Genomic DNA, 26,704 nt, shown 5'->3' with positions numbered 1-26,704 from the left:
ACAGTGATATTTTGTTTGTATTTTTAAGTGTATAAATGTACAAAGTATATCACTTATTATGTTACTTAATATTTGACTTTCTCACAGAATTCTGGTAATGTGATGCCTGGTGGCTTGTACAGAGGTTTGCAAAAATGAAATGCATTACGTTGGCGGCGATATAAAACAAGTTGCTGTTCATGTTTTGAAGGTGTATGGACTTTGGTATATCTATGTTTAAACATAATTAATGATTTGTAGATAACGTAAATGAGCTCTACCACGCTGACCAAACTGCAACCAAGAAATAAACTTGCCATCCCACCAAATGTCACTAATAAAATGCAAAATATGAATTTAACATTAATTTTTGGACAACATTTCTTAATGTTGATGCATAAAATTGTGCAATATAGTATATTATAATATGTTATTTAATACTATACTTGTATAATGACACTTATAGATCAAATACGATATTCAAATAATATTAATTAGAAATTGTAAATTAGTAAATCAACTTTGAATGACTTAATCAATTTAAGCCTAAGATATGTAAACACCAATTTTAGAATTATGAAACTGGTTAAACTTACCTAATAAATCTTGTGTAGTGTACTTCATGGACCTTAGGTAACTGATAGCAAATCTTTCTTTGTAATGTACTTCTATGTGTGTATAAGCATGTGGAAATGTTGTATAAGCCAAGAAATCCCTAAAAGAACAACTAGGATTTATACACAGCAGTATCACAAAACATGTTTATATATTATATAGATTATAGATATTAAATTTTTTTCTATATTTTCTAATTTCTTGTATCGACCAAATTGAAAGAAAACAAAAATTCCTGATCACCAAGACTATAAACAATAAATCTGAGTGGTAGTTTTGAAAGCAATGCATGGTAAATAATATTGAATTCACAAGACGTCAAATTAAAATTATAAACATAAAGCCTACATTACCACAACCTATATCTTGCTTACCTTGACACACGGTTACCAATTTATGTAGGTACCTACTTTGCATAATTACGGATTTCTGTCGTGTATCCAACAAACGAACACGGGTGTGGGCAACTGCAATTCATGAACTCCTGTGCACTCCATTTAAGAAATCCAAATTCTTCTTCCGATTCCCGAGCGTTGTGTTGAAGCACTATAAAACCCGATCAACAGCTGTTAAAATTGTTAACTCATTTATGGTTTGTTTTATGATTTATATAAATAGTTTAACATTTATTAATTTATTATGTTAAATAACAATTAAACAATGCGGCTTGTACATTAAAATTATAATTATAATACATTTATCAGGTTTCTTCGAAAGAAATTAAATTAAATTTTTTCGTATAGCGTAGATATAGACAATTTCTTTAAAAAAGTGCTCGTATTTTAGATTGCTTGGCTCGTATCGTTATTATAGGAATGACCGATAGCGGAGAAAGAGAATATCCTCGTTTTTATATAGCGGTTAAAAGTGCTGTGCATATCGATATTTTTTAAAACGTAATTTCAATATTTTGCCGTTGCATTTCGGATTATTTTCATTATTAATACAATTTTATAATATTACACGAGTACATTAAAAAATGACAATATTATTTTGTTGTCAACCATTGACGATCTACAAAACAAATTTAAATGTATATGTATATAATAATAATATTATAATAATTTCTTACAGCATAATATTATAGAATATAGATAATTATTATAGGTAATTAGGAAGAATCAAGTTTTATTTGCCGTTTCTATTTATATATATATATAGACTGAATACTAATTTTTACCAATAAAATACTTTTTTTTTAGTTTTAAGTTAAAATTTTATTTTGGCGCTTACACAATATAAAATATTACCGTACGCCACTGCGAGCATATCATATTTAGTGATATAGGTTGACGGTCCGTCTCCGCTCAGAAACGTTATTCCTTATTCGTATGTAATAACATCTCATTGAATTTAAATTTATAAAATAAATTACATAAACTCATTCGACACCCAAAGAACATCAGAACGATACCCACTTGTCCACTTATTCCGATAGGTAGATACTTATTAATAAATGTTGTACAACTCTCATTTATACACAATATAATTTGTGTGTATCTAACTCATCGTTAATCATAAATCATATAGATAATAATTAATAATATTAAAAGTATTAAGTACCTTTGATTTTGCTGAGACATTGTATGTGTTCAATTCCACATTGTTGCTTGCTCTCTATAACTACAGAAATCGAATGTTTAGTCCAGTCACGTTATTTCAATTTTGTAATTGTTGGTACCAAAATATTTGCAGACTACTTTGAAATCATTACCAAATTACAATGATGTAGTGATTTATTAGCACGACATATATAAGTAAAATTAAGTCAAATACGAAAAGAGTTTCCATAAAAGCACAAAAAGAAAATTGAATAAGGATGGTCTTCGTCTTTTACACGAATTGAACTTTGAAGAAACAAATTTCAATCATATTAAAGTTACAATCTCTGGAACGATAAATGTTAACAGCAATAACACCATATTTACGCTACTCGTTCTTCTGCTAGAAGATTGACAACATACAATTTATCTTATGAAAAAGGAGATGACGATTTGATTCAATATTTGATTACAAACCGTAAGTGCTGCTCAGTAAAATAATTAATTATAATCACTGCATAAGTTCTTATTGAAGAATATGACAACACGATCAGCCCTGATTTGAGATATTGTGAAGAAAATACTACTTTTGAAAATAACGCCATAGCATAGGACAACGATAAACGTGATCAAATATGTTAGGATTTTCAACGTATAATAAATTCGAAATTTGTTTGATTAGCCTTAGATCTACTGTGGCTACGTGAAGGCAAATCTCACGTACATGTTATTGTATATTTAAAACGTAGAAAATACGTCTCATACTTATATAATAATATATTATTATGTTTTAATAGAATTTTATAATTTTTTTTTATATATTTAGCCATTTAGGTACCTGCAAGACAAGTACAAATTTAATTGCATGCAAATATGCATAGGTTAACGTAGGTTAGGACGTTAGGTATTGCCTTTCATTATTTGTTTGTGAATATTGAATATAAGTAGTTATAGTTTTATATTTACATATTTTCACGGTTTTCGATGTAATAATTCCCGAGCCCTTATAGCTGTTGTAGCAGTAGTAGGTAGGCGATGCAATTTAAAATATAAATAACTATAAATGCGATTTTCTTCTTATTATTTGTTGTCGTAATTCGTTTATCATATAATTTGTTAATGTTATCAGTTTACTTTTTGCAGTGAGTCACTACTCACTACCTAATTATCACTTATCAGACCACAGTAAGAATTTAGGTATTTTTAAAAAATAAGAAAAAATACATATCGTCATATTATTGATCCATTATCCAATATAAGTTTTAAATTACTTATCGGTTATTTTACTGTTAGTAGACAAAAGGAGATGCTTAAAAAAAAAACGAAAAATTAGAAATTAACACTCCCTTCCACCAATCCAAATGACTCGGCTTTTATAGTATATACATTATACATTATATACCTATATTTATATATATATACAATATACAATATACATATATGCTATATTGCTATGTTTATAAAAAACGATTTGTATATCTATTTAAATTTAGTTATTTGTAAATTTGTAGCTATAAATATTATAATGATAATTACAGAAAACAATTCTTTATGATTTTTAGGTTTTCGATGAACCTTATTGGTGGTCTATATATATATTTATATATTTGAAAGTTAATACTGGAATACTGGAATTTGCTTACAAGTCTTACAATTTAAATAATAAAAATTAAATTAATTAATTTGTTATGATTGATAATATTTTAAAAATTTAGCTATAGATCGTTTATTAGAAACACTGGAAGGATCACCTTCTATCTTGATTTAAAATTTAAAAAATACTTAGGGGCTAGACCGGCGACTGCTATAGGGATATGATGTCTTTTAAATGGCTTACAAAGTGTTTGAGTAATAAAATATATTGAAACATGTAAATTGTATATTTCAGCAAGTAATAATCTACGATAATAAAATAAGTATGTGTCGTCATTTGGGTGAAGACGAAGAGAACAAGAGATGAACATCCGTTCGATAAAAGCTTAAAATTAACCTGTATGGAATATTATGATCCAAATTATTATATATATTATATTTTTACCCGGTTTAATATAATATTAATATGTAATAATAAGCCATGTCTATAATTATTCAATTAACGTATTGTTATACCTTCCACGTCAAAGTAGTACGGCGTGCAATTGCACATTTTATAAGTAATCTTTAGTCGGCACTCGCTGAAACAGTTGTCCTCGGCGTTACTCCTGGACGACGGGAAGTTCTTCGTTTTCGTCGTCCGCGTCTCGTAGAAGAAACATTTACGGTCCTTTTCGTCGAGTCGATGTAGTGAATCGTCTGCCCGTATGTGACTCACGCTCACCGATATCCGCGACGATTGGTTCAGTTCGCTGTACACCTTGTAGCTGCTTGAAATGTCCGGGAAGTCCTCGGGCGTGTGTATCATTATCTGCAAGCAAATCAATACCTAAGTTGATTGACATACAAATTGAAAACATTTAAACCGTGATCACGTAACACCCTACGCTTTTTAACATCAAATATTAGGCGTCGATTGGTCGATTATTGATGAAATTTGAGTGCGCATGCGTCAATATATATAAAATATAAAATATGAATCTCGCCATTTTTTTTTACAATAATCACACACACACACACACACACACACACACACACACACACACACACACACACACACACACACACACACAAACACACACACACACACTATACACACTATTGATGAATGTGTACAACGCACAGGAAACTAGTTTTATTATATGCATATAAAAATATATAATGTTTTGCCCATTATATATAAGCTATAGCGTCCCCGAGTTTCAATAACGCGAACATGCCGTACGTTGTATCCTTTGGATCGCTTGTCGTTCGGAAAGTATTCAGTGACCAAACTCTTCATGATCAACTCGAGTCCTGTCATCTTGCCCGCAACATTGTTTTTGAGCGGTATCAGCTTGCCGTTTGGTTTGGCGATCGGTGGGTTGAATTCGCTGTCACTGAAAACAGTGAAAACCACAAAACGATTACAGATGCTATATAATATAGTTGTATAATATAGTGAAATTTAGTTCCTTAAAAATTTTAAATAAATATTTAAAATATTTAAAAATATACACATCATTATAACTATTATTTTGATATAAAAACCCGAATTAAAAACAGATTTCAGGTATAACGTAAGTGTACATCATATTATTAGATAGGTAATTAACTAAAGAATACTCTGAATCATCATTTAATAAAATGAAAATAAAACAAGCATTTCTGGAATATCGTCTATTTAACATTATGTCTTCTGTATCTTTCCCTTACTGTGTATTTTTCTAAATAAAAACATTTTGGACTTTTTACGTAATATAATACTGTATAATGTATAATGTCTATTATCTATACACATTTAAAAAGTTATTTAATTCATTAATTGTTATATAATTTTAGCATCCTTTACATTTCCAAATCATAGGAGCGAATGATACTTTTTTTGGTATATATTATATATGATATTTATATAATTTATATATTATATTATAGTCAAAATAAACAACTATTTAAAACTATATTTAATACTTTAATTTAATTTAATTATTATATTATAGCTGTTAATTGTGATAACGGGTTTAATTATTTATTTTAGTGAAAATAGTCGTTATTTTTTTAATTTTGTAGTACAAATATAATACGTAAGTATTACTATTTCAACTATAAGTGTTCAACCAAATCATATAAGCAACTTTGGCTAATTTTAATGTTCATTGTTAATACCGTTTATTTCTACTAATAACTTATACCTATAATCCATACTCGATGCTATCGAAATACTCTCACTAAATATTTTTAAAATTAATGATAACATTGTATAGGTATACTAGGTATTAATATTTTTTTTAACTTTTTCCGTAGTAACTCGAGTATTGGAAATGTCATTGTTAAATGGCGATGCTCGGGCTGTGGTATAACTGGTAATTTAAAAATGAATATTATAGTAGGACTAGTAGAAATGACTGATTCTACGGTTACATACGGCACAGCTCTAATGTGTTGTAACTTTGTAAGTTCTGTATTTTATTAATGACTTTAAATAAAAGTTGCTCTTTTAAATAATAATAAATATACTTAAAGGTGCCTCGCCTCACATAACTGCAGTATTGTATAATATATAATAATGCCCGATACGATTATGAACTATAAAGATGTATTTTAATTTATTGTAATTTACAATTCATTATAAATACTTTATATTGTCATCGATTGAAAATACCAAGTTTCATTAGAATATATTATAATATTGTAACTGTTGATTTCTGTGCTAAATTCTAGTATAAATTGAGAATATGCAGTAGGTACAATTTTAGTATTTTCGTTATAAAATGCTCATCAGTTGTTGATGCCAAAAAACGTATGCCTATATACTATTTTCGGTGGCTGGATGTTGGCATATTATTATTCAGTATGCACATTTAGAATTATGCCATATGGAAATTCGGGAACATTAATAATAAAGTCAATTGCCAATATTGTCGCTAAAAAAAAAATACGGGTTCAAATTTCACAGAGGCTTTTTTATAATAAGAACCTACTTGTTAAATTGTTTTTATCAGTAGGCAAAGACATATTTAATTACAATTTTACCTAGCGTTTAATTTTTTTTTTAATTTTATGTTTTACTTGATATATATCAATATAATAATTTTGTTAAAGTATTGCTTTTATAGGGTTTTAATTCATTGAATATACCATATACGCGTATACTGTATTGACTGTATTGTGTAGTATATACGTACAGTTAGCCTACAGCAATTTAAGAACGGTGTTATAAATTTATAATTATACTTATATTTACCATTACCAATGCCGTACACGTACATTACTATTACATCATACATGGCATACTTGTATTATACTACCTTACTAAATACGAATAAACAATAGACATATAATATAACACTATATTGTCTATATTAATACTATAATAGACAATAGTACTAAATAATTGCTGAGTCGATGCTAAATTAATCATTCAGTTTAGTGAAACATTTCTAAACTAAATTAATTTCTAAAACCCTTTAAGGAAATATTATTTTTGCAAATATTTCACGACAGTACCGTATTACAGATTATTAATTTAATTACCTATATAATACAGAAATAATATATTAAACTAAGAGTAATACCTATATATTACATAAACATAATAGTATTAGCACATTGATTGAATATTGACAAATCACACGTATCAAAAGAATAACGGATGAATTGAAACAAGACAGAATAATACATATTTTGATAAATTATGATGTTATTATTTAGTATTTACTTTGCCATCCTTTCCGACGTCTTGCTGTTGAACGAATAACAAAATCCTTCTTCGGTTCTTTGCAGTCGTAGTATATCCGAACAATTGAAACCAGTGCCTCTCCAGTAACACGTATCAAACACCTCGTCAACAGTGGGCATAAGCTAGAACGCATCGCGACAATATGGATGATATAATAATACTAATTAATAATAGTAGATAATGGTGTAAAATATATATTTGTGAATTATACTGCATGTAATATATAAGATATAACTATAAGTATTACTTTCAACATGAGATCGGAGATATTCTCTGATGGAAAATCAATCAGAACAGGGTTAGTTTCAGCGAAGTCTATAAGATCTTTGTAGTATGGATATTGTAAAATTTCCATAATGTATAAAGAGTTTTCGTATTTTTTTTTCAATTCTGGTTCGTTTTCGTATTTACTAAAAACAAACCACACAGGCGATACAGACGATACAGTGTAGTTATTATTATTTTATTTTATTTTTGTATAATATATAGAGTATTAGTCATTAAAGTCTATATTATAGACATGCTGTGCAATAATTATAACTTTGTTGTTATATAAATATAAATATAATTATTATCTACAAGAGTGTATTTATAGGAAAGCCCGTTTAAAAGTTATAGTTGTAATACATCTACCTAATATATAATAATACTAATACATATCTTTTATGTATATATCGCCAAAACCATTTTTGTATTTTAACTTTTAAACCGTTAGAACCAAAAGCGTCAAATAAGTACATACAATCATTGTACTCGAAAAATATTCACCGTCACCATTTGAGTTAATTAACACCATTTTACCTGTACACTTGTACATAATTTGTACACAATTAACACAATATTATGAACATGCATTGAGTATTATCGTGTTACAATAAATAAGTGTGATATAAACAGTCGTATTATAATAGGTATGCCGAAACGATAAAATTCGATATATATAGGTATAATAAGTAATATTCAATGAAGTACGATACAATAGCATTAGCTATATTATGAAAATAATGTCAATGGTTTTATAATTTATGCATAATATATAAACCAAAAATATAAAACAAGATTTTTACATAACATGCATGATTTTTTTTTATTTAAGCTCTTCTATTTTAAAGTTAAAAAATTATAAAAAGGTCGATTTTTATAGTTAAGTCTTAAAAATTGAATACAATAATGTTCCTCATACAAGTTTATCAAAATTTATAAAAGAAATTTTTTATAAAAAAATCATAAAATTTTAAAATTTATAAAATATATAGTTCGATATGAAAATATTTTAAAAGTAATAAATACAATTTATTGAAAATGCTATTCCAAAAATTTGGTAAAAATTGAAATATCTACAATTAAGTTGATATATTTGGGAAAACTGTATTTTTTATATAAATTAATAATAAGTTGTATTAATTAAATAGGTTATTTTGATTTTGATTCTATTGAAATCTAGAAATATCTATAGTGCATTCAATACTTTGTCATTCTAAAATGTATTATACATATTGTAACATTATTTATAAATAATTTTTATAATTTTATAAAAATAATAAATAATAAAAAACAAAATATATTTTATATTTTTGGGATTTCTATTAAAAATAAAAATTAATTTAACTACATGACTATAAAATTAACAACTTTTTAGTAACTGCATATATTGGAACGAGTTTTAAGTCACTACATTAAAAGATACTTTTAAAAATTTAAAAACTTAGTTAAGCATATAACTTGACTTTTTAATTCATCAATTGCCTATCTATAACTTAAATATATTATGTAATAGGAGCATAAGTAAATTTATTATCCCTTTTATGTTCATGACGTTCGTTTTTTTGTGACGAATTTACCATTCTCATCCTATATTTATAATTATAGTAATCGTTAATTAAGTTTTTTAGAAGTTTATTTAAAGTCATATATGTTGGTATCAAAATCAATAAATTACAATTTTATAAACTGATGACTGACAAAACACATTTTATTTTGAAATTTACAATTGTTTTGTGTCAGTAACGTATGTTAAGATATATATTGAAGTACTCATAAGCATCTGTTACTTATATTAAAATATCAATAATAAATTTAATTCGTACCTTAAAATCAATCTTTTAGCTTTCGAATAAAGAATTTTGTTTACGGAACAAATTGTTACTGCCGGAAAGTCGATTTTGCTAAGTGGAAATCGAGGATCATCCACTACGATTTGCATCGACGAATACGAGAAAGTTTTCCACGAAGCGTACAGATGAACAAGTATAGTGACACTAGCGACTGCCATCAACACTGCCCACAATAATCTATTACAAGATATTATAAATAAAATAGAAAAATTGTTAATAATGTTAAATTAAATAAAAATAATAATTTTGTTACTAATGTATAACTCAGATTCACAATTTTCAATTAAAATTAATATTTAAAATAATTTTCTTAACGATTTTTAGACTGCGTTGTATAAACAAGTAATATATGTATATAGGAAAATGGCACCATTGGGTACCTATCTCATGTGGCATATATTTTCATTGTATTAATAAGTTTATGATAAAAAAAATACAAGTTACACAAATGTTGCGGATTGTGAATATTGTCTCCTATATAATCTGTAAGATTGTGCAATTATCAATAATATCATTGTAATTTATAGGTTTATTTGTCAATAAATTTTTATAATAGGTTCACACGTAAATATAATAATTGTATTTTGAAAAACTTTTGTATTTGGTATTTTCAAATTAACTTTTAACAAGTTAAATATATAAAAAAAGTAACTTTTAACTTTAAACTTAACTTACATTTTTCTGTATTAACTTAACTTAACGAGTTAAAATAATTATTTAACTTGCCCAGCCTTGTATAATATATACTATACCTCGTATAGCCGTATAATGTCGATTGGTTATGCTAATAGACTGAATGAATTGTTAATTCTGATTTTGGACAGAGATAGTTATTATTAAATTGTAGTTCTTAGTGTTCTTACCTTTCCCAAGGAGCTGCTTCCTTGTGGACGACGTACCGGAGACCATGCAATGAACTCTTTTCGCAATAATCGGTCCAGAATGTTTTTACAGACTTCATGGTGGTAGAATAGAATCGTCGGTATAAAAAGGTGTATCGATAAATTGTATATTTTATAATAATTCGAACCCAATCATTATTTATAGGTATAAGTGCAACTACTAAGTAGGTACTAGTAAATAAAAATATCACCGCTGGTCGCGCGGACCATTATATTAGAAACGAAATAGTGACGTTCAATATGTTACACAAACAAAGGTCATGCCCGTAGGGCGTATTATATTAAATTTATTATTAATTCATATTTTTATTTACAAACTATGTTTGATATTTTATAAAGAAAATATAATTTATGACAATTATACTACGCGATATATACGAATATTAAGATCAGATATGACTATACTATACTTGAATTATTATTACCTGTATCGATTATTTCAATAACGGTCGATTTTAATCCAACGAATTGGAGGCGTATACCGAATACCAATATCATTCAAACAATTTCGCAGTCCTGTGTGTAGGTGTTTTTCGTTTGAATCTGATATGTCTATTGCTTACGGTATAATAAATCTAAACCGTTTTTACGGTTCGGATTTGTATAATATTTGTTTGACGTCTTGGTTAAAATAATAGTACCTGTCTAATATTTTTAATATTATTATGAATATTATGTGTAAACTGTTTATAAAAAAAAAAGGTAAATTTTTCAATAAACATCGAATTAATAATTTACAATAATTTTTGCTATCAATAGAAAAGCTATCGTTAATTTTCCAAACAGTTGATTCAATATTAATTAAGGTGTATTTTACGTATATACATAAACCTCCTTACATTATACATATATATATATAGCTATCCAACTTTCATTATATCAATATTTGTACTATTTTATATCACGAGAGTAATGAACAGTACAATATATGTTAAAAAATGACGTATACCTATTTAAGAGGTTTTCATGTCTTTCGTTTGTTTGTCAATATATAGGCCCATTAATTATGTAGTTTTATTGTTCATACAATCGTCAATCACCAACTATATAGTTCTTGCCTTATTCGTCGAAATATAAGTACAAATTATTATTTACATAGATTGTATGTTTACATTATTCAATATTTCAATGCGTATTTACATCTAAAGCGAACAAAGTAGTTGATCAACGCTCAAGTATAATATATAGTAAAATATTATATATTCGAATCATAATGACATAATGTTATGATTTTATTTTTTATTTTTTAAGTCTTATTGACACTTTAGGTAGGTACATTTTCTACGGGGAAAATATAATTCTTGTATTGTTTAAAAACAAACAGTTTATATGTTTATCACATGCGTGCAGATATATACGTACTACGCAGTACCAAACAAAATATTACCTATTTATATATGATTTTACACATAGTTTTGCGGTTGAACCTTATTAATTAGCACCAATGTTTCTGTAGCCCGTTGCACATTTGTAAAACTGTAAGTCTGTAAAGTAAGGTAATTTAATAATTAAAAGTTTCGGAGCCAACACGTTTTTAGTATAAACATTTTCCTCTTAGGAAAAACTCTCATATTTCAATAATTTTTTATTTATTATTTGAAATATGCAAATTTTATACTAGTCGTAGAGATTAAAATGAAAAGAATTGAAGACAATTTTAATTTTCAAAAAAATATTGGAAAAGTAATCTAAATAAACTCAGTATTATGTATAATATTTTTTAAGAATATTATAATACTAGGTATATTTAATCTAGTGGTAATCCAGAAACAGGATAAAAAAATTATATATTCTATGTTATATATAAGTACCTATAATACTGGCTAGTGGTTACTATATAATTAATCAATTTATACGTTTTAAATTATTTTTATCAACATTATAGTGAATTATTGTAATGTTACTACTCGTATGTTAGATAATATAATTTTATCGATTTTTTTACGTGTGATTTGAAGAATTAAAGTTCTTATTGGGCATAAGGCATTGGTTTACACACGTAATTTCAAACACTCACTACCAAAAAAAAAAAAAATTAAAAAATGCGCAAATTATGATGGTAGGTAAATTGTAATAAATAGGATATAGCATCTATAATAATATTTTTGATACAAATGTCGATTAAAAAAAATTTGAATAATAAAATAAATACTTTTTAAAAAGAGTTTGAGTTTATTTCTGTATTATTTGTATACTTATTTGCATACATTAATTAAACTGTTCGATAATAATCTGTCTGCACCTACACTATATTGTTGCTATTTTAAAACATATTGCAGGTCATGTATATATTATATAATATTATTAATAATTCCAATAATTAAATGAAATACAATTAACAATAAATTACAAGTTATTTTTATAATTTATTATTGTATTACTTTATTTTTAATCAAGCATAATAATTCACTAGGTACTCATAAATTATAGTCGCATACTCGCGCAAGTGCACTATTTTTTACTGTTTTCGTCCTACATGTTGATTCTTGTGGTTTTCTTACAGTTTTATAAATTCATATGTCATATGTGTACTTACTGATAGTAAGTATATAAATTCTCAATATTTTTGAGAAACGGTGGTGATAGTAAGTGTTCCCTCCCTCCCGTCGAGGAAAAGATATATTTGTCAATGTATATTCTCTCCTTGACAAAACACGCCACTGTAAGTAGTAGTTGTTGATACACACCGCGAAAGAGAGTTCAGAATAGTTTTCCTTATTTAATAATTTATTAATGAATTCAAATTTAACACATCTATTACTCTGGCCTACTAAATTATGAAGTACAATCAAAACATGCTAAATATGCACAGCACAGCGATTACCCCTGTTTTCTTCTTTTGTTTATTACCTATTTTATATAAAAGTCAATATTATGTAAGAAAATATGGTTAAAATACGATTTCTTTTAAAACATATATTTGAGCATATTCTATAATTTTATAGTCTTTAAAGTATATTTACAATTTTAATAAGTATCATATTTGGTCTTGTTATAGCATGCTGCAATACTTGGTATCTTCAGTTCAGTTTTTGAAAATTAAGATTATGAAGATTTTAATAAAGAGTAAAGACAACCAATTCAATAGAATTTTTTTCTGCGTCTCCTTTAATTTTTTCAGAAATTAAAATATTACCATTTACCAACCAGTAATAGGTAATAGTATAATATAATAAATCTAATTATTATTTAGGTTGTTAGGTATAATACCATAATAAATGAATACATAAACATTTCTATAACTTGTTTTGTATTTATTTAAAATCAAAATAATTTTTTTTTTTAAACGTGGTTTTAATAAGAGCATATTTAGAAATTTTTGGTGCATACAAGCATATTTAAAAAAAATATATTTCCGTGATTTTTAGTGCTTATAAATCTAAGCCCTTAATAAAATCGCTTCACCTATGTTGCATCTCATCGTGATGGGTTGTTGACTGTTGTTTCATTTGTATTTATTGTAGAGGATTTGCACAATTACCAAGAATGACTTGTAGATGACGTAAAGGATTTCCACTATACTTACCAAGCTACAACCAAGAAACAGACTAGCTACTCCACCGAACGACACTGTTGGACGTAAAATTATTCAATATTATTGTATCATAACGGGCCGATTTCGATACATAGGTCTTACATAAGGTATTAAAAAGTTTTAGTTTTGAATTTAGTTTTAAAAAACCATGATGTAAATATTTATCGGCATTGACGGTAATATTACAGTACAAACCATTTTTATACCTAAATTATGCGTTCCAAATTCTATAAAAATTAAATAATTTATAGAAGAATTACTCAGATATTTTAACTTAGAATCTTCAAACACAAGAGGTTGGGTAGGTTTTGAATATAATGTATAAATTATAATTAATATATAAATGTTATATTATGTACCTATACTACTATAAAGAGTAAGAATAAAGAAACATTTTTTTGAATTTTTCAACTGGTTCTCTATAAGTGTAAGGAAAAGCGTCAAACAATTTTGAGGTCATTTAATGTGTGATTTCATATTATGAAAAAATATAGTAATAAACCTACCCAATAAATCTTGAGTAGTATATCTCATGGATCGTCGGTAGCTTGTAGCATAAAGTTCTCTATAATTGACTTCCAAGTATACATCGTATCTCGAAGATGACGGTTCATTGTTAACAAATTGCCTTAAAATAATAATAAGTTATTAGATCGATTACGTTTATATTGACAAATATTTTAGTATTATGTTAGATCCGCACTTAGTAAAATAATACTAATATAATAAAAAAAAACTCAAATTTACTACCTATCACAGATGGGACCATATTAAAATTAAATTATTTAATAAATAACACGAAAATAATTAGTTTTAAATTTTTAATCAATTTTATCTATTTAGACTATTCAGAGAGACCTATAAAAGGCAAATTAGTTGTCAGATCACGTATGATATTTTGTTACAAGAATTGTATATACAATATTTATTTTAAGAAAAGCCATTATTAAAATTTTAAATAATATTGTTGCTTATACGTTATACTCATAAGAAAGTGGACAAGTGGGTACCGATTTGCTATACATTAGGTTTCGATTGAAAATGATAATGGAATAAGACAAGTGCTAAATTTGAATTTATTGCGAATGAAAAAAGAATTCTGAGCGGAGACAGTCTGTCAACTTATCACTATAATAAGTTTATTTTTCAAAATAGTTTTTGGAATAATTATTAAAGTAATTTATATTGTACTATTAATGATACGATAAGTTGATTTAATTTTAGAGAAAAACATTGCATTTATTATATTAATAGTATTTAATCATTATAATAATAAATATTTATAACATATTATTAAGTATATTATTGCGATTAACTTTTTATTTAATAAAACCTTATAGTAAATACCGTCAAACAGTGTCAAAAATTTTAAAGTATAAAATATTTTAAAATTATTCTTTATATTTTGAAAAGGTTATTGCGTGTAGTTAAATTCAAAATACAGGTATGCCGTATGCATGAATGTTTTAAGTCCCCGCGAGACCACGATTAATGATTCTGAATTATAACAAAATAATTAAAATCGTCATTCATTAGTAAAATATATAATTTCGTCCAAATTTGAACTTAAAATACCTATGAAAAATAGTTTAGATTGTACATTATTTAGATTTTTTAGTTCTAGTAAGAATAAAGAAGTACCTACTAATGTGGAATATTGTATTAAATTTTCTAATACCTTAGCTAATGCCTAATAGCTATAATCATTTAAGATGCATACAAGAATGATCATGCTTATATATTCTTAATATTTTTATACAGATATAAGATCAACTTATGTGGGATTTAGTATTACATTTTTAAGAATTTTTACTCAGCGAATAATTTTTTATCGTTATTTATAGAAAATAAATAAAAAATTATTTGAGCTTACTATATTGATTATTTTGTTAATCTCGAAAAAATATAGATGTGCACATATTATAGATCGTACGACAGTTTTTTAGAGTACTAGAGTTCAATATTTTCAGGACATAATTCGTACATACACGTTTCTAATGTATCTTATATCTCTATAACGTAGTCATATCAATTGCCAGTAGTAATGAAGTATCGAAGTATTTCACTGTGATGTACTTACCTATTTTCATACCGAAGCTCAGTAGTATACGTCATAAACGAACAAGGCGGTCGGCAACTGCAGTTCATAGCAAATGGCATGCTCCATTTAGGAAACCCTGGTTCGTCTTCTGAAACTTGAGGGTTGCGTTGAAGTACTAAATAACAAATAATATAATATTATAGTGCGCCAATATAAAAGTTATTTAGTTATTTTATATATAAATGTTCATTTTTTAGAAATTATCAAGTACGTTTTGCGGTACTAGCTGTACCATGTACATACAATTTTCGATCGTACATAAATATTTCACATGGAAGGAACTTAAAACAAAATATAACTGTCAAATAGATTCAATGTATTTTTTAAGTCACGTTCAACTAAAATCGATGCTATATTATTATTTAAAAATTCTAAACGATAAATACAAATAGGTATTATAAGTTACATATTTTTTTAATTGCACAAATTAAATGTTAATTTTAACGAGTTTCTAATAAGAGGAGTGACAATGTATCATTTAAGTTATATGTACGTATATTATATTCAAAATTGGCCTAACATTTTAACAAGTCTTTTCCAATAATATATAATTTAAACTTAGAAGTTATAAATTATTTATTTATGGGTATGAACTCTTTTAGCACATTATAATTAATGTTTTAATCGTTTGATTAAAATAGGTTGAGTTGTAAACTTGTAACTTGTAAGTGGTTGTAATATAGCCAATATAGGTAAATCCATACAGCATAGTTATAATAGATAATACTATAATAATATTTAATATATAATATCGTAAAATGCACAGCCTTACTATCGTTCGCTATCAAACAAGGTATGTGTTCAATTCCGCAATGACTTCCGAGGCCTATAAAACAACATTGATACAATTATTAAAAATTGTTTTATATAACATGCAACTACAAAAAAATGTATTTTTTAGTCGCCTATATTGTAGCAAGCTGAAATAATCCTATACATAATATACAAAATACAAATATATAAGACGAAAATTGGTAAATGACGCCATTCTTCGGTCAATGACATATTTTACCAAAATGATTTAATCGTGTAGTTAAATTTTATAAAAAACACGTTTTAAACTTAAATGTACATTTCTCACTGGTCATTGACATCATTTACCAAGATTAGTGGTCAATAATAATAAATCTAAAATAAAACACTAATTATTTTATTACTTAATTGATTGTCTTACTACTCATTTAATAAAAAGTATTACTGTATTAGGTTAATTGAAATTAATAAAGTAGGTACAAAATATATTATTTATTGGTTTTATTTACAATTAAGATTACTACAATATTTCCGCTGCATTGCAAGCACATTTTTTAATGTTACAATAATTTTTATAGTGACATCAGTACCTGCAGCTATTCTTAATCCTGCGTAGAGTTATTTGATATTTCCCTATCTTTAAATTTACCAGAATAAAAGCGGAGATACTAACTAATAAACTAATAAACCATTTCATATTATTACTCGGGTTATATTGAATGCAGATATCTTCGTTCTGATTAAAAATATAAGCACGTTTTATAACACCCTGAATAAAATGACACTTTTTTATGTTACATATTTCCACATATTTGGATGTAAATACACATTTTTAAATATTTTACTAACAAGTACATATTTTGCAAATATTTTATATTTTATAATAATAATTTCGAAAAAAATAAAGACGTAATTTTAAATCTCAATTAGGATAATGCAATTTCTATTGCAAAAGCAAAATATATTATGCAAAATGACGAGCTTAAAAATAATTTAGCATATATTTTATTAAATTTTTGTTTTTTGGTTGAAGTAATAAAAAAATTAGAAACATCGAATCTCAAATTAGTTGAAAGTCTAGCAATAGTGGAAAATGCAGCAAATATACTAAATGAAGTTCGAAAAGAATCTGGAGTGATAATAAAAAATAAATTAAATGACGTACTAGCTAAAAATGTTGGTTTAAAAAATATAAAAACTATTACTTATTAGAAATATTCTTCTAAATACAAATAAAAATCCATCAATGGATATTAAATTTTTGATAATTTCTAAAATTTTCTGATACATCAAATATGAAATATGCCCCATTAACCTCAGTTGACGTGGAATGCTTTTTCAGCTGATACAAATCAATTTTAAGATCGAACCGCCACACATTTAAATTTTAAAATCTCCAAATGTACATTATTGTTTCAAACTGTTTCGAAGTTGAATAAATTAAATTACAAAAAAAATTATGTTATATATCAGAATTGTATATCTATATTACTTTTTTTTAAATTATTAAAAATTAATTAAGAATATACATTTTTTGTTGTTAAATATTTCATGATTTTTAATACATATTTTGGCAAAAATAACAACATAAATATTTACATATTTTGACTTTTTTTTTACATAAAAACCCGCGCCCTAGTTATGATATTTAAACATTAAACGATTAAACGAAGCTCTGTTGCGTATCTATTATACACTTAACACTGAACGTTCTTAAATGTCGTTCACACCGATATATAATATATAGATGAATTAAACATCAATCTTAAACTAAACTTATAATTGACGTCAATAACCGAGGAATGTCTACATTTACATCATTTACCAATTTTTAGCTAAATGACATCATTTGCCGTTACTATGCTTACATCATTCATCGTAACATATTATATAAATATAACAACCATAGTATAATGTAGATTCCCCGTGGCTGGCTGTTAAATTAATCGTAACTCCTAAATCATGCCTACACCTGTTATGGTCCTATCGCAGTTTTTTTTACTATAATTTATAAATATTTTTATACATTTAAAAGTTGTTACAACTCACTGCACCTTTGTACAATTTGAAAAAGTATTGCGTACAGTTGCATGCCTTGTGGATGGCCCTCATCCTACACTTGATGTAACACGTGTCCTCGTTGCTGCTCTTATGTAACAGTGAGCTAAGGTTCTTTGCCTTTGCTTTGTACAAGTAGCATTGACTGTTCTCACTGTCTAGACGGTCGAGCGACTCATCCGCCTCCACCTGGGCCACGCTCACTGATATCAGCGAGATGCGATCGCGTATGGCGTGCACCTTATAGGCGGTCGCCACGTCTGGAAAGGAGTCGGGGGTGTGTACCATCACCTGTAAGGAATAAATTACGGTTAACTCTGCCTTTATAAAGTGTCTACTTCTAAGAACTTTTTTTAAAAAATAGACTTACAATTATCAATTTATTATTATGGTTACATGCGCACTTATAGGCGTTTATGTTACCAAAAATATTTTTACGGATAAATTATAATAGACATTTTTAACGAAAATATTTTTGATGTGAAAAGTAGGTACTAATACGTAGTATAAAGATCCATGTATAATAGTAGACTATTAGTAGTAGGTATACACTCTGTAGTCTGTAATAATTCCAATTTTAAATGAACATACCATTATTTTACATGTACATAAGTTGATGATTTTATAACAAAACATATATTAGATAAAATGGATTAAGAACACTACTGATGCAAAGCTCAGACAACATACTATAACGTCTATAATTAAGTAACTACGTCGAATACAACATTATTTAATTACATTAGGAATTAGGATTAGTTTTATATTGAAACTGACTTCCATATTAAGTTAAAATTAAATAATTTCAGTATAAGCATAATTAAATAAGTTATATTTATTTTTAATCGATATACTCGTAATAAAAATAAATATTTAACAATTAAATTTATAAATTCTAAGCGAAGAAATTGATTTATTGGTTTTAAAATGATGTACTCGTATACTTGAAATTTTTACCAAATATTAATATTAGCAGTTTAACATTTTCTAAGCATAACATCATAATTTTCAAAATATTTTGGTTTTTTTTATGTTATTATTAATTATTTTTCTATTGATATGGACTATATATATAACTGTATATAACGATACTGAAAATATCTATTTCTTTATGAATAATATTTAAATAGACGTTGGGATTCAATATCAGCAATATACATACAACAATCACAAAAATATATTGTAAGTACCTATTTACTTACGTTATAGCCTCTTCTGCGATCGTCATTTGGGAAAAATTGATTGCTCATATTGCTCATTATTAATTTAAGTCCGGTCTCTTTGCCCGCGGCGTTGTTTCTAAGTGGAATAAGTATTCCATCCGATCCGATAAATGGTGGGTTAATTTTGCTTTCGTCACTATAATAATAATATATTATATTAAAATAAAACATTATTATAAAAGAATAATTATACTAAATTATAGTCATAATTCACAAGCTTATAGGAAAAGAAATGATTAATAGAATAAAAAAAACATACTAAATGTCTATATACGAGTATAAACGTCATATTAGGTACCTACCATTTAAAATTGTTATACCCTATTTATATAACGTGATATATATTGAAATATAAAATATGTAGATTTCTTTATGCGTATTTTTGTTTTCATACGTTAAATATTTCAACGAAAAGTTTTTTCTTCTATAAAAATACAATTTTTAATGGTTTCAAATGTACCTTTAGATTATGTATATATAATTTATATATATTATATATATATGATCTAAGTGTGTAGTGTGTTGTGTGTACCTATGTGTTGTAACCTACCTATCTATATGAAAAACATCTAAGTACTTACATATAACGATAGAACAGATACTTTATAAAACACGGTATACTGTGATTGAAAAGTCTACTATAATAATAATTATAGTTCGATTCTAGTTATTTAGTTCTACAATAACTATTAACTATAATAATATTCGTCGTATTATATTTTAAAGTTATTATTATATTTATATGTTATTAAGCCAGGTTCATTTAGCTATATAGTTGTGTCTAGTTAGTAGTTCCATCACTTCCATGCATTGTATTCAGATTTCAGACTGGCTGTTATAATAGTGATATTCACTGACCGTGATTGATTGCGAGTTGAGCCTAGTTCAATTTTTAGACACGACACGATAAACGGGTGTGAACCCGGATTTATAATTTTAATGTATCAGACTATAAGTGGTATGGATACCATTATATCGTGCGCAACCTTAATTATTGCATGTGACCACTTAGGTATAACTTGTTTGCTTTTCGATCATATTTTGAATACATTTTGCTTGTCCTATAATAGAACATGGACAATGGACATTTGTTCAATCCATAGCTACATACAATATATTATATTGGGTTTATAATCGCCCTGCGTGGTTGTAACTAGAAATTCTTGATAATAAAAGCTAATAATATGTTATAATAAAGGCTCTCTAGTGTCTAATTGTGTCAGTAGGGTATGTACCTACTTTATACTCCTCTCGGCTGTTTGGCTGTTGAACGAATAACAAAATCCTTCTTCGGTACGTTGAAATCGCAGAATATCCTTGCATTTGTACGTTATGCCTCTCCAAAAACATTTTTGAAATATGTCTTCTATGGACGGTGCCAACTAAATATCATGATTTATTTGAAATATGTTGAAACAAACTCATTAAAAGATTAAAAATCAAACGAAAATATAATGAAAATAACTAAAACAATAATTTACATCTACGATCTATAATCTACTATTTGCAATGGAATAACACGAAACGTGTGCCCCCTGCAAAAATAAAAAATAGCCTGTTGGTCTAAGGCTCAAGGGACATGGATAAAAATATATTAATGTATTTTATCGGATCGTGATCGATGTACCTATAGACTTATCTATTTGAAAAATGTAATTGTTCAATATTTTTAGATTCTGAGCGGATCGAGGAATATATTGATTTTATAAAGATGTTTTTTTAAGGGAGTAAAAAGTTTCGATTTTTAACTACAGCAACTTTTCTTAAAGAAAAGTGAATATAATTGGTTCTTTAAGGGGTCAGAAGTAAAAAATTCCCAGTATTTTTCTTACTTATCGGGATAAATAAACAAAAAAACGGGAATTTTTACACAAATCAATTTCAAAAGTTGTTTTTGTTTTTTTTATGTAACTAAAAATAACAACCACAGATTCGTGAAATGTTCACCGAATGTTTAAATTAGTATTATCTATAAGTACACCATAAAATTTTCAAAATATTTTGACTTTTTTTGAATTATTTATAAAAGTTAAACATAAATCCAAAATAATTTTTTATGAGTGTCAGAACTCAGAAGTTGTTATAATTGCAGTAAAAAAATATTAAAGATATATAGGAATGATTTTTTAATAAGCATTTAAAGTTCAAATTTTGATGAAATACGTAATTTAAAAATGTATTTTTTATTACAAATCCATAAACCATAAGTACCTTATAGGCAGTTAAACTTCAATACTTTTATGGCATAAAAGTTTGAACCAATTTCATAGCCATCATAGGTAAATTAAAGACCACCTTAACTTAAATGTATACCGGCTATACTTAACAATACTGTATAAGTGCGCGCACAGGAGGGGCCGGGTAGGCCATGTGGCCCACCCTGCGAGTCGTACCGAAATTTTTATACATAGTAATACATGATCTAAACATCACGATTTTTGATTTTTTAAATCATAAAACATTAAATAGGTAGGTGAAAAATAACACTGATACTCAATGATAATAAATAATAACAAATTAAATGTCTTTAAAAATAAAATTGATAACATATTACCATTACAGATTGCGAAATTTTATATTTATTTATAAAATTTAAAACTATGTTGGCAATTAAAATATTTCTTATTGAATTTAAAAAAAATATGTATCTGTTTTTTATCATATATTCATATGAATGATTTATGCCTTAAATAGTGGGTGATTATGAGTAGGTAAATTAAACTATGTAACATTTTAATTGTTTCTTCCATCAGAGTTCAGGTTTCTTAATCTTTATTGACTTAGCCCACCTTTCCACAAATGTCTGCGCACGCCTATGCAATACCGTTTATAGGTATGTACGACTGTACGAGTATTCTTTTAAGTGTTTAACCCAGCGTGACTTACTTTTATCATGAGATCAGATATTTCGTTTAGGGGTATTTTGATTGTAGGGAGATTTTGTAGAACATAATATAGATTTGTATTGTGTGGAAACTTTATCCTTCCAAGTGCCTGTAACGAATTTGTCCATCTGGTTCTTAAGTCGGAATTGTTAGAATATTTACTGAAAATAAATAAAAAATGTAGGTAAATGCTATAGATGTATAACGTACCTAATTTTACCAACAGCCCACTTTATAGGTAGATATAGGTGATAGCATTGATTATATAGGTATTATTAATATTTAATAACCAATGGTGATAGATATCTATAATACCTATATAAAAGAATAAAATGTATCTACCAACATATATTAATTCGCGTCATAACAGGTACATCAGATATTACTCAAGTACCTAGCTATTATAATACTCCGTATTAATATTTCATAGTGTGGGAGATGGTATTTTGCGCCACAACAGATAAATTTAAGCACATTACAAAATGCCCTTTTATTTAGTTTTATGTGGCGCAAATTACATAAATATATTTTTCTTTAGGTTGTTTTTGGCACAAATGACATATGCGATACGTCCCATAGTATAACTATATTTTATATATTTTATATATACATATAGGTATATATAAAGGAATTGATAATTTAAAGGACTAATATATATATGTGTGTTATTCTTTTATCAAGCAATGCCCATTATTTCAAAATCTATTAGTTTTTATATTAGTTTAAATAAATTAAATTTTTTTTAGTTATAATTTTTAAGTTTTTACTTTTTTAATGATATAGCATACATTTTTTATTTCATATTATGAAGCAGAATATTTTTCGGAATATTTCGATACATAAAAATTGAAATTTGGATGAGTAGTGTATAATTTAATAAGTTATTAAGTATTTTATAAGTATTTAAAGTTTAGATAATCGAAGTAGTAGACCAACATTTTGCGAGGTATTCCTGTACCTACTTCTACACTCTGCTCATTAATACTTATATAATTCATAAACGACATAAACTACTTGTCCGAATTTCGATTTCATGTATTGAAATAGGTACCTACTTAAAATTATATCCTGCTTCGGAATATGAAACTAAAAATGTATGTTGTCATTAAAAACCTTAAAAATTATAATGATAAAAAAAATGTTGTTTTATTTCGACTGGAAATTATGTAAAAAAAATATTTTCTAAAACAAATATAGATTTCGAAATAATTAGTGTTGTTTAATAAAAGAATCACCCTGTATATAAATACTTATTAGTAGATAGGTACTTATTACTTTAATTACATATATTAAAATTAAAAATATTATAATAACTAAGATAATAGTTTTTCACCTGTGAATTTTAAGTTTGAGTTTCACAGCTTATTAATTTTTTTGTATGCATATTAATTATTTATTAGTTATTAGTTTATTACCAACTTGCAAATGCATAATAATTTATTTGAACAAAATTAGGTAGGTACTTTATAAGAAAAAAAGAAATTAAAAGGATGCTACACCCACATTTGTCGTCTTCGTCTTAAAAGTGCATAACATCAAATTTACGTTTGGCAGTTTACCTACCTACGTTAAGCATCAATAATTTAAAAATTGGAGTGAATCGACCTATTATGAAATATAACAGTAAGAACTTTATTTACTGAATATATATCTGTATACATTGGTTTTATATCGATACTCGTAGATCAGCTTTTAGCGGAAACGGGAAAATGGACATTTTATACACTAATTTATGCAAAACTCAAAAATTCAATGATTATCTAACATAAAAAAACCAACATACAAATATAGATTACATTCTACTATAAAGTTTTATAATAGGTCGATTCATTCTTATATTTTTAAATTTACTAACATAAACGTGAACTGTTGAACGTAAATTCGTTACGCATTTATAAGACGAATCACGAAGACAACAAATATGGGTGCAGCGTTTTCTTAATATCATCGCAACCAAATAATTTGGTGCATCTATAGATAGAGACACCACCTTAGATATATTTAATAATTATAGGTATCTAATCTTATATCTATTTTCAGATTTTCTAATTATTTTGTTTCTTTAAGATACAGTAAAATAGATAGATACAAATAAAAATAAATAACTCAACCAACATGGAAGAACTCTATTTCTAAATCTATAACATAAGTATATTTTTATACATTATATATAACTATCTACTTTTATAATATTTCCAAATGTTAAATAGCTTAATTTATTTTATTGTAATAATTTGTCATTGTTTATTAATTTCCAAAATATTATCTAAATACGAGTTAAATATTTACAAATTATTATATAATAAATAGGTATTAAACAGAAATTATGTTTAGAAATCTGGTTATTATCAATACCTGGGTATTGCAATGATGCCATATTAACATGTTATATAATTGTAATAAATCATAAAAATAACGTTTAATTTGATACTTAGGTAGTGAAGTTAAAGGTTAGCCAAAAATTGATTGACATTAATCAAAAGTGTTTATTTAAGTAGATATCAAATCTTATATATTATATAATGGTAACCATGGCAATTCAGAAACATACAAATGGCATATACCTAATATAAATTTATTACAGTAGATAGGTATAGAAATTGAAATAAAAACTTTAAAATTAATTTAATATTATTCCGATTTCAGTAGAAACATTTTAATTTTAAGATATAATAATATATTCTTTCATAATTATTTATGTATTATAATACAAAAATAATTTAAATATAGAAACAAAACAATTGCCTTATATTTAATTCATAGTTTGGTATAATTTATGATGCTTACAATAAATTATTTAAAATACTACAATTTTAAAACAAATACCAATATACAAAACAGAGATATATCTGAAATTAGTAATTAATAATCAAATAAGTAACCTCCGAAAATATTATTTTATGTTGAGTTTAGAATGCTTAGATAATAGATACCAAATATGCAATTTTTCAAAATCATTCTATGGGTTTTTGAACAAATAATAACATTTCTGAGAAAATAAAAAACTATTTTTAAAAATATTTCCTTTTCGAAGATACTTGGAGACATGCAACTATAATAGCTAACTCCCTTTTTTTTTGAACAAATAAAATTTATTATTAAAGTATCAATTGATACACTCTACTTCTAACTTTAGCAGTTGAAATATTATTTAATTATATAATTTTTCCACAATTCTAATCTACAGTTGTATTTTATCAACCAAAATAAATTATTATTCAACTTTACTCGATAAACATAATTTACATTTTATGTGAGCTTAAAACACTCAAAGAATTAAAAAATTAATTGTATATACTTAAGGACTAAATCGAGAGCCTTTGAGTATACGATCTTGCTGATAGGACAAATAGTAACTGCTGGAAAATCAATCTTGGTGAGTGGAAAACGAGGATCATCAACAGTGATTTCCATTGAGGAGTAAGAATACTTCTCCCAAGACGCTGAGACCAAAACCACTATAGCAATGCTGGCTACAATCAACAACAGTACCCATATAAATCTGTGTACAATTTAAAATCATCTTAAACCATAAAAAATATAAGTTATATAATATATCAATCACATCAGTATGAATAATTAGATACCTCATCAATGGTTTTTCGTCTTTTTGAATAATGTGCCTTAAACCATGTATTGAACCATTTTCACAGTAGTCAATCCAAATAGATTTTAGAGTCATGATAA

General features: G+C 26.2%; 2 protein-coding genes across 2 annotated transcripts; both read right to left on the bottom strand.

The window, feature by feature from the left end:
* Window positions 1-7,879, bottom strand: LOC132926798 (sodium channel protein Nach-like). The gene is made up of 8 exons (XM_060991204.1): window positions 7,694-7,879; window positions 7,426-7,568; window positions 4,954-5,107; window positions 4,245-4,539; window positions 2,158-2,217; window positions 1,005-1,140; window positions 576-694; window positions 1-313 (listed from the first exon to the last, which is right to left on the bottom strand). Exons 1-8 carry the CDS (start codon window positions 7,799-7,801, stop codon window positions 66-68), a joined length of 1,263 nt encoding a protein of 420 aa, XP_060847187.1. The 5' UTR covers window positions 7,802-7,879; the 3' UTR covers window positions 1-65.
* A 5,816-nt stretch (window positions 7,880-13,695) lies between these two features.
* On the bottom strand, window positions 13,696-26,699 carry LOC132924198 (pickpocket protein 19-like). Its single transcript, XM_060988363.1, has 10 exons — window positions 26,605-26,699; window positions 26,316-26,519; window positions 23,019-23,178; window positions 21,372-21,514; window positions 20,112-20,268; window positions 18,906-19,200; window positions 16,871-16,924; window positions 16,078-16,213; window positions 14,504-14,625; window positions 13,696-14,032 (listed from the first exon to the last, which is right to left on the bottom strand). The coding sequence occupies exons 1-10, from the start codon at window positions 26,697-26,699 to the stop codon at window positions 13,908-13,910; spliced, it is 1,491 nt and encodes a 496-aa protein (XP_060844346.1). The 3' UTR covers window positions 13,696-13,907.
* Window positions 26,700-26,704: the final 5 nt, after the last annotated feature.

The sequence above is a fragment of the Rhopalosiphum padi genome, chromosome 3, assembly GCF_020882245.1.
Source record: "Rhopalosiphum padi isolate XX-2018 chromosome 3, ASM2088224v1, whole genome shotgun sequence".
Lineage (NCBI taxonomy): Eukaryota > Metazoa > Arthropoda > Insecta > Hemiptera > Aphididae > Rhopalosiphum > Rhopalosiphum padi.
Note: the sequence above shows the minus strand (reverse complement) of the source record. Positions and strands in the feature narration are given on the sequence as shown.

What these genes read in the sequence shown, in the direction of transcription:
- LOC132924198 (XM_060988363.1), bottom strand. Translation starts at nt 26,699, where the DNA reads ATGACTCTAAAATCTATTTGGATTGACTACTGTGAAAATGGTTCAATA. An exon ending in GACGAAAAACCATTGATGAG is followed by an intron (nt 26,520 to 26,604) that starts GTATCTAATTAT and finishes AATTGTACACAG; the next exon opens with ATTTATATGGGTACTGTTGT. An exon ending in GAGCTTCGGTATGAAAATAG is followed by an intron (nt 14,626 to 16,077) that starts GTAAGTACATCA and finishes TATTATTTTAAG; the next exon opens with GCAATTTGTTAACAATGAAC.
- LOC132926798 (XM_060991204.1), bottom strand. Translation starts at nt 7,801, where the DNA reads ATGGAAATTTTACAATATCCATACTACAAAGATCTTATAGACTTCGCT. An exon ending in TCTCCGATCTCATGTTGAAA is followed by an intron (nt 7,569 to 7,693) that starts GTAATACTTATA and finishes GATGCGTTCTAG; the next exon opens with CTTATGCCCACTGTTGACGA. An exon ending in CACTACACAAGATTTATTAG is followed by an intron (nt 314 to 575) that starts GTAAGTTTAACC and finishes GCATTTTATTAG; the next exon opens with TGACATTTGGTGGGATGGCA.